Genomic DNA, 9,585 nt, shown 5'->3' with positions numbered 1-9,585 from the left:
CTGAACCATTCGGCAAAAAATTATACTGTATATACAATAATTTCTTCGTGTATTTACTTCTTCATATATATTTTTCTTGAATTCTTTGTGTGTTTACTTCTTTATATTTTTGAACCCCCTTAATAAATATCTTGACTCCTCCACGGGATACTGCACAATAATATCTAAGTAACAATCAAAACAAAGACTATATTTAAATTAAAAACACAATACAACACGATAGATAACAACCAACCAAACAAGCTGTAAGGCCACATTGGTAATTTGACGTCTGAATTGGAAATGGGCGTGATATCTACTCCATTACCATGTCCCAGGCACAGTTTCCACGTGCCTTTATTATTGCAAATAATTTTTTTCAAAAAGAATCACCCAACGTGTGGATTGAATTTAATAAAATAATCATCCTATCCTACGTGTTTAGTCACCCTACCTTCCCACGTGTTTCTTGCAACTCCTCCCCATAGTAGCCCATACCATATTTATCTCTCACCACCTTTGTTTGCATTAGCTTCATGTCATAGTACCATCACTACTATACTACTACATCATCTCTTTTCTTGAACAAAAAAAAAAAATTAAACCACTTTGGTCTCTTAGCTTCATATGGATTTTGAAGACGACCAAACTTCTTCTTCATCATCTTCCTCCGATCATGATATTCTTGATAATAAAGATAAGAATGTAAACCTTTCTTCATGTTCCATGAATAATAATGTACATTTCAAGAAGAGGGCAGGGAGGAAAAAATTCAAGGAGTCGCGACATCCGTTTTATAGAGGAGTTAGGAAGAGGAATGGAGAGAAATGGGTGTGTGAAATACGCGAGCCCAATAAAAAGTCAAGAATTTGGCTAGGTACCTTCTCCACTCCTGAAATAGCAGCTAGGGCGCACGATGTTGCTGCCCTAGCCCTTCGGGGAAGTAAAGCCCTCCTTAACTTCCCCGACTCTGCTTGGTCTCTCCCTAAAGCTAATTCTTCTTCCCCTCGCGACATCCAAATTGCAGCTTTTCAAGTTTCCAAAGAAGTAATTGTGTCCTCTCCCTTGAAACAACCTATGGCATATCTGGAGTTAGAAGAAGAAACGACTTGTTTTCAAATCCCAAAAAAAGATCAAGAGAATTCTTCAATGGAGTTTATGGATGAGGAGGCCATGTTTAATATGCCAGTGTTGATTGATAGCATGGCAGAGGGGATGCTTCTAACTCCACCAGCTATGAAAAGAGGTTTCAATTGGGATGATGTTAGGGAAGACATTGAGTTCACTCTGTGGAAAGATTGATTCTGTATGTCTGTTTGTTTTGAGACATAACAGAAGTAATTAATTAAAAGTGATTATATCTAACAGTTTAAGATTTTAGATAAGACGGTCACACAATCTCAACAACAATTGTGCATGCAAAATACGATATGTTTCATAACGAATGAGTGTCAACTGCCTGGCTATTAATTTGGCGTTTATACATACTACAATTCTTATGCTTGTTATCTGCAGCAATGTAAAACCTACTGTATTTCATCTGTAGTTCTTAATTTGAAAGAAACTACGGTAAGGTATAACTATATATAGTGTTTGATACAGGAGAATAGATAGAATATGCAGAAAGTTGCTCATTATTGAAACCCCTTTTGCAGTTTTTTTATTTATTTATAAGATTTCTCAGGTTAGATAAGATGTTGTATTCAATGAGATAAAGTACAAAGAGGAGGGATATAACCTTTCCTCTATATCAGTCTACATTATTAGAAAAGCATGAATATAAATGTCGGTTGATCAAAATATTCTTCAAATTTTGAACGACTTTTATACTATTTAAGAACTAAAATACCTTTAAAGAAGCAATTCAATATTGGATATAATTATAATATTAAATATTCTAGGACCTCAAATTTAACTAAAAGGTTGTTATTTGACTACTGTTGACACCCAATTTTGTCCCGCCTCTCCTCCGAAATACCTATTTACGCTTCTAATATTTGTGAAAAAATGAAAATAATTATTAGTTTTTATTAATACCGGCATTGCATTATCCTATCATCATCTTATTACCGTTTCTACTACCACTATTATTATCATTATTATTATTATTATTATCATTATTATTATTATTATTATTGTTATTATTATTATTATTATTCCCAATTTTTATCATTTCGGCATTTTACCGGCTTATGCACACGCATCGCATTTATCTTCGTGTAATTTAATAATAGCATTTATTTATTGTTAAATTTCAAATATATTATCGCCCGACTATTACGACGTCATTTTATTTTCAGCTAAATATTAATAAACACATACCTTTATTAGGGGGTATTTTTAGCACACTCGGTATATGATTAATTTAAAATGGGTCTCTTATGCAAATTTAGAACACATACCATTTTCGGATCAATTCATAAAATTCAGCCCAAATAATTATCCAACTAGCCCATTATTTTAACCCAATACCCAGCCCAACCTAAACACTATCCGAATTCACCCGACCCGGCCCAATTCTCGTCCAAAATAAGGGAATCACTAGGCTTCCCTTCCCATTTTCCCTCTTGGATCCGCCTCCCTTCCTCCCTTTCTCTCTTCTCTCCCTTGCTCTCTCCTTCGTCTCTCATCTCCCCCACGTTGCCTCTGCCACTCCCATTTCCCCTTGTCCCCCCACGCCTCTGCCACCTCCACTTCCCTCTGTCCCCGCTCCTCTCAAACGAAAACCCTAGTTCACCCTATAAATAATCGTTTCTAGGTTGGTTTAGGGACAAGTTTTCAGCCGCATAAAACCCTCCCTGAAAAACAGTTCTTCAGCTTTGAATACCTCTGAAAATACCAGTTTCCAATCGCACGAGTTTCACTTTAAAATATTAGTTTTGATTTTCTAAATATCGTCTCAAGCATTAAATTCTTTTCTGTTTTGCCCTTGATATTTGTTTGAATCCGAGCGCGCGCAAATTCGGATTTAGAGGTGTTCGAGGGTAAATCGAGACTCCGCACCCCCATTTCGCTACACCCGAAGAAGGTAATTCTCTAGTCTTTATTTTTCTTGCATTCTCTGTTTGCTCTGTGTTGTTTTAGTTTGTCATTCTGTGATTACAATATGTTAGTTTAGTTAAATTAGTTTGGTTGATAGATAAGTCTGTTCACATGTTTCTGTGTTAATCTGTTTGAGTTGTTAACTATGTTTATGTATGATGATTAGTTCAGGTTTAAGCTAATAAGGTTTGTTTGTGGTCGTTTACATTGTTTAGTTTCAATCTGGATGATTTAAGTTGGTTTAGGAAGTTGTAATTTGAATTTCAGACTTTATAATAATACAAGGTCTTTAGGGACAACCGACAGAAGTGACCTAACGATAATCTCTTTCATGTGATCCTTAATCTGAGATAGAGTATGTGTTAGCTTTGACGAATCTGTTTCAATATGATTAAGATGTTGTTTTAAACATCGACAGTCATCAAGATTTTCCTTCTAAAATGCTTGAGTGCTTGACAGCCTTGATGATACATATATGTTTAGTTCAAATTTGTTGAGTATAATCTAGTAACTAATCCTTGCACACTGTTAGTAGGCCTTAGTTGTTGTAGTTAATGGTTTTGTTGGTTTGATATAATGTACTATGGGCTTATTTGTTGTTTTAGCTGGGACATGTTGCTAGCCTGATAAGAGGTGTGCTATTTAAATCATGTTGTTAATAAATACTAAGCCCAATATAGTATGTGCAGCTATTTAAATCATATTATCAGTTTGGCATGCTAGTTCATAAGATTTGGTATATTTTAAATCAGATTAGTTGCACCTAGACATGTATCATGCCCAGTTTGCTAGCATATTTGATATTAACCTGCCTTCCATCATGTTTAGCTCACTGCTTGACTCAATCATCAGATTAGTATTGTGTCACTTTCCAATGTAATTTCAGCCTTGCTTTAAGATTTGCTGTCTTGTGTTTAAATAATCTCACACTCTTGGCATGGTTTGTTTTAATTTAAACTTGCCCATGACTGCTTTCAAGTTTTGGGTTTAGCTTGTTTGAATATGGTTGGATATGATTTAATCAAAGAAATATGAATCAGTAGGCTAACTATGTGGTCAGGCATAGGATGATTTGCTTATTAATCATGTGTGTTGGTTAACTCCATGAACCTAAAAAGATAAATCTGCCTGCTATATATTTGAAAAGACTAATGTTAAAGGCTTGTTTTACTACTGGACCAGTTGGCTGGTCGAAATGTGTTATATCTCTGCATAATTTGAGTTTTAAAACTGAAAGTTATCAAGTGGTAGTGGCATATGATATGCTAAACTATAATCTGATCCTTCTTTTCTTTCTCTCCCATGTTTAAGTCACTATCCTTCAGGTAGTTTAAAGGATTCGTTTCTGTTACATTACTTTGTCAAATTCATGTCTGTGCTTCCTGCTTTAGTATTCAGCCACGAGTGAATTGTTAGTTTGACAAAGATCAAATGATGCTGTCTGTTTGGTTGCTAACTACGAATAGCTGCCTACCTATGTTGTTGTGTGATGTTGTGCCAGATCTGCTGAACTTAATTTTTTAGCTATGATTTTCTGGTTGCCCATCTAATGGAACTCTAAAACATGTCTAATATGGTGAATATCAAAATTGTGTGTCTCTGCCATCACAATGGATACCTGTTGTGCTAGTTTGTTTTAATGTTACCATATTGTCAATTTGCTGAGCACTGAATCTATGTCCTACCTGGAGTCTATTAAATTCACCTATTGCAAATGTATTTTAACTAAGCCTTAATTGTGCAATAAGATTATCAAGAAATATTTATTTGAGGTCCTCCGTATATGTGTAAAGCCCAATAGGAAGTCTATAGATCCCTACACATGCCTGTTTCCTCTCATTGTGATTCTGTGCAAAGGTGGTTGGTATAAGTCGTTATGTGCTAGAGTCCTTGTGCCTCTATGTGCAGTCATTCCTTTTCTGTCCAAGTTTAAAGGGTATATGCTTATATATTGTATGTATACATGAGATATATTTAAAACATACACAATATATATAATCTAATGATCTGTTTTAAGTTTACATTATATATGTTTAGTCTTATTCGTTGATTATATACTAATCCTTTTCCTTTCGTTTTATGCATGACCATCGCATACGAGTCTGAGGGACTCGTTCTTCTCCTGCATTCTGTGTTAGGCTAAAAGCCCAACGACGTCTCCTCCGTGTCCAGTTCTGTCCGCAGCCAAGGGAATAAAAATGGAGTTCTGGGTTAAAGCCCAAATAAAAAGAAAAACAGCATCAGCAATCCTTAAAATGGGCTGAGCCCATTTAGCTTATTTCCTCTTCTATTTTATTTTTTGCGCACTTAGTTTTGTATTGCATGATTAGCTCTTTATTTATCTTCTTAATTTAGATGAACCATAGCTGAATTCGTAGGTTTAGTTTTAGTAATGGGTAGTTAAACTGATAATTAATGCCATAAGCTTCTCTCTCTTTCATTTTACGTTAAAATTATTTATAATACTTGTAGTATTTGTCTTCATTAGAATAATTGATTTTCAAAAGAGCATGACTACATTTTTGAGCTAAAAGGATTTATCCTTACTACTTTAAAATTTCAAACGTCATTAATATGCAAATATAAACTCTAGTATATTTTATAAATAACTCTTCAAGTTTGAATCAATCACACATATTTTTAGCTAAGCATATTTAATAAGAAATAATAAAAGGGATAGAGAAAACTCACATTAGCTATTTTTATATACTCCTAAAACGCAAAAAATCAATTAATATCTCATCGTTTGGGTTGTTTCAGATATTTATTAAAATATTGCACAAACTTGCATTTTTTTTTCATGCTTATATACAAATTATCATATTTTGCAAATCTCATTTTATATAGTATTATTATATATTCTCATTTAAAGCCTTAACAACCTTTCTAAATCTTATTTTAAATAGTATTTAAAGACATCTTTTATGAAAACTATTATCTTCTGTTAGTCCTGTTTTTAAACAACATTATTACATTTTCTTTCAAAACTTTTCATATTTACAAGCCATTTTCTTAAATTTTAAATATTATATTTGCGTCTTTAATCTTAATTAATTAACCTAAGTTTGGCCGGATAACCGTAAGTTAACGGATCTTAAAGGATGCCTAACCCCTTCCCTTTAGGATAATATAGAACCCTTATCTAGAATCACACTGGTTAAGCAGACCATTAACGGAGGTTTAGTTAGCTTTACCTTAGTTAATATTTAGGTGCCCTAATTCACCTTAAAATCAATTAGGTGGCGACTCCTTAAAAACAAAATAGAAATCACCAATATGTTGTACTCCTACTATAACCCGGTTAAAAAGGGGTATGACAACTACAATTGAAATTAGAATCCTAAATCTTTTTGGTGATTGGGGAATTGTCTCTAACTTTGCAATAATTCCCACGTTGATCAAAATCATAGTATTAACTGTTAGACTATTATGTAAATATTTAGTTACCATCTTTTTTTATGTAAATATATTAGAAGAATATTCTAGGCCACCATGCAAATATGTTAGAAGAATATTTAATTACCATTATGGTTAGGTGTATATTTAGTTACCTTCATTATAGCCTAGGATCTTTGTATATATACACATGTTGACAAAGATTAAGGCAAGCAGATTATTACCTTCTTACATGGTATCATACTAGGGCACGATTCTGCTCCTCTCTCTTCCTCCATCTCTGCGTCAACATCATCATATTTCTCATACAATCAGCCACCATGACTGATTCCTCCTCATCTGACTCCACCGAGTCCTTCTTCCACCCAGCTTTGGCTGTCTCCAACATCAAAAATCACATCTCCATTACTCTTGAGATGGAAAACGTCCAATATGGGACATGGGCGGAACTCTTCAAAATCCACGCCAAGTCCCACATTGGAGTCCGGGAAAGAAAAGGTGTCCAAAACAGATGCTGAAAAAGAGTTATGGTCGACTCTTGATGCCACGGTTCTTCAATGGATTTATGCTACCATCTCTACCGACCTATTGCATACTATCCTTGAACCCGACTCCACGGCCATGGAAGCTTGGAATAGGCTGCGTGACATATTCCAAGACAACAAAAATTCTCGAGCTGTCACTCTTGAGCATGAATTTTCTCACACTAATATGGAGGATTTTCCTAATACTTCCGCGTATTGCCAACGACTCAAGATTCTATCTGATCAACTCAAGAACGTCGGTGCTCCAGTCTCCAATAACCGCCTCGTCCTTCAAATGGTAGCCGGACTCACTAACACCTATTAGGGGGGGGGGGGGGGGGTAGGGGTACACTCAAGCGTCAAAGCAATCCTCTTCCTCTTTTCTATCAAGCCCGTTCCATGCTCATTCTTGAAGAAACAGGCTTCACCGAACAGCTTTCCACTGGATCCACTAATGACATGATTGCTTGGGATTCCGACGATAATCCTTCTTCTGGAAATAACCACCCAAACCGTCAGAATAACAGTGGTAAAAAACATCAAAACCGCAGCAACAATGGTGGAAAGAACAGTGGCAGAGGCGGTGGCAATAGGGGCAACAACAACCGAAACAGTGGTGGTTTCGGTGGTGGACGCGGCAGCTGGCAGCAGCACCACAACCAGTAGCAACAGTGGCAGCAGCCTTGGATGGGGAATGCATAGCAATAGCAGTGGCCCTACATGCTGTGGCCTGTGTCTCCTTGTCCGTATCCAACTACTCCACGACCACGGACCAACACTCAACAGAGGCAGGCTGGCATACTTGGTCCACGTCCACTACAAGCTTACTCTACCGACGTTCAGCCCACTTCAACCGATATCAAGGCAGCTATGCACACACTTGGGCTCACTCCTCCGGATGTAAATTGGTACATGGATACCGCAGCCACTTCTCATATGACATCCGCGCAAGGTAACCTCTCTTCTTATTTTAATTTGAGCAATAATCGTGGTATAATTGTTGGAAATGGTCATTGAATTCCAATTCGTGGTTATGGTCATACCAATTTAGCTCCCCTCACCCCACCTTTTGCCTTAAAAATGTTCTCCATGCTCCTAATCTTATCAAGAACCTAGTCTCAGTTCAAAATTTCACCATAGATAACTCTATTTCTGTTGAATTTGATCCTTTTAGTTTTTCTGTGAAGGATTACCGGACGGGGATGCGTCTAATGAGATGTGATAGTCGGGGCGAGCTTTATCCTATCACCACCACACCACCATCGCCTTTTGCAGCTTTAATTTCATCTATGTGGTATGATCGCTTAGGTCATCCGGGAGCACCTGTTTTAGACTCCCTTAGGCAAAATAAATTTATTAACTGTAATGGACCGATTATGTCTCATGTTTGTCATTCCTGCACTCTTGGAAAACAGATTAAATTGCCATTTGTTGCATCTCATTCACAAACATTTATGCCATTTGATATTATCCATAGTGATCTTTGGAAATCTCCTGTTTGAGCTCTTCGGGCCACAAATATTATGTTTTGTTATTGGATGATTACTCTAATTTTTTGTGGACATTTCCCTTATCAACTAAGTCTCAAACGTTACCCACTTTCTTAGTCTTTCGAAATTTCATTCGCACTCAATTTGAACGAGAAATAAAGAACATTCAATGTGATAATGGTAGGGAATTTGATAACGGTCCATTCTGGGAGTTTTGTAAATCTAATGGCTTGTCTTTTCGCCTCTCTTGTCCTCATACCTCATCACAAAATGGAAAGGCCAAAAGAAAAATTTGAACAATAAACAACATGGTTCGTACTTTATCACTCATGCGTTTTTACCTCCTTCTTTTTGGCATCATGCATTACAAATGGCCAACTACCTCCTCAACATTCTTCCTCATAAAGGATTAGCCTATCAATCTCCTCTCAAAGTACTCTATCACAAAGACCCATCCTATTCTCATCTTCGGGTGTTTGGTGTTATATCCCATAATTTTGTACATTCGGATAAATTGAAATAATTGTGACTAATAAGAGATAAGGCAACATTTTGATCTTATTCAATATATATGTCGTTTATGAAAAATATTGATGCGGAAATATCGAGGAAGGCTAAGGGCAAAATTGGAATTTTGGAAATTAGTTTCGTAAATTACAAAATATGAACCATAAGTAATTGGGCTAAAAAAAAAAAGAAATGGCCCAATAAGTGGCCGGCCATGGGGAAAGAAAAAGGGGCCCAAGCCCATGACAAATTAAACCCAAGCCAAATAAAAGGAAGGGGCCACAAGTCTGCAACACACTAGAACATTCAAGAAAACAAAACAAAGTGAGAGCAAGAGCAAGGGGAATTCGGCCAACATAGAGAAAGAGAGAAAAAATTTAAGCCTTTCAACTTTGATCCAAAAATTATAATTTTCTAGTATTCTTACTAAGTTCAAGACCCTCTTCAACGTGGTATAATTATTTGAGCGAGAAAACTACTTTAGTGGCAAGTGAAAAATTGAAGAAAAGGTAAAAATTCTATCCTCTTTTATGTTATGAAGGGTTTATATATATGTTGTAGTGAGTATAGTTGAATGAAAATCATGGAAATGTCGTGTGTTGTGTGTGGGCCGTGTGGGTGTGTTGTGTGTGTGTGGCCGTGTGGTT

General features: G+C 36.1%; 2 protein-coding genes across 2 annotated transcripts; both read left to right on the top strand.

The window, feature by feature from the left end:
* Positions 1-506: 506 nt before the first annotated feature.
* On the top strand, positions 507-1,434 carry LOC132629357 (dehydration-responsive element-binding protein 1B-like). Its single transcript, XM_060345031.1, has one exon. The coding sequence runs from the start codon at positions 607-609 to the stop codon at positions 1,279-1,281; it is 675 nt and encodes a 224-aa protein (XP_060201014.1). The 5' UTR covers positions 507-606; the 3' UTR covers positions 1,282-1,434.
* Positions 1,435-6,849: 5,415 nt separating this feature from the next.
* LOC132628389 (uncharacterized) lies at positions 6,850-7,607 on the top strand. Its single transcript, XM_060344172.1, has 2 exons — positions 6,850-7,239; positions 7,377-7,607. Exons 1-2 carry the CDS (start codon positions 6,850-6,852, stop codon positions 7,605-7,607), a joined length of 621 nt encoding a protein of 206 aa, XP_060200155.1.
* Positions 7,608-9,585: the final 1,978 nt, after the last annotated feature.

The sequence above is a fragment of the Lycium barbarum genome, chromosome 2 (genome assembly GCF_019175385.1).
Source record: "Lycium barbarum isolate Lr01 chromosome 2, ASM1917538v2, whole genome shotgun sequence".
Lineage (NCBI taxonomy): Eukaryota > Viridiplantae > Streptophyta > Magnoliopsida > Solanales > Solanaceae > Lycium > Lycium barbarum.
Note: the sequence above shows the minus strand (reverse complement) of the source record. Positions and strands in the feature narration are given on the sequence as shown.

Coding starts and splice junctions, on each gene's coding strand:
- LOC132629357 (XM_060345031.1), top strand. CDS start 607: ATGGATTTTGAAGACGACCAAACTTCTTCTTCATCATCTTCCTCCGAT.
- LOC132628389 (XM_060344172.1), top strand. CDS start 6,850: ATGGGACATGGGCGGAACTCTTCAAAATCCACGCCAAGTCCCACATTG. Junction 7,240..7,376: donor ACCGCCTCGTCCTTCAAATG/GTAGCCGGACTC, acceptor TTCACCGAACAG/CTTTCCACTGGATCCACTAA.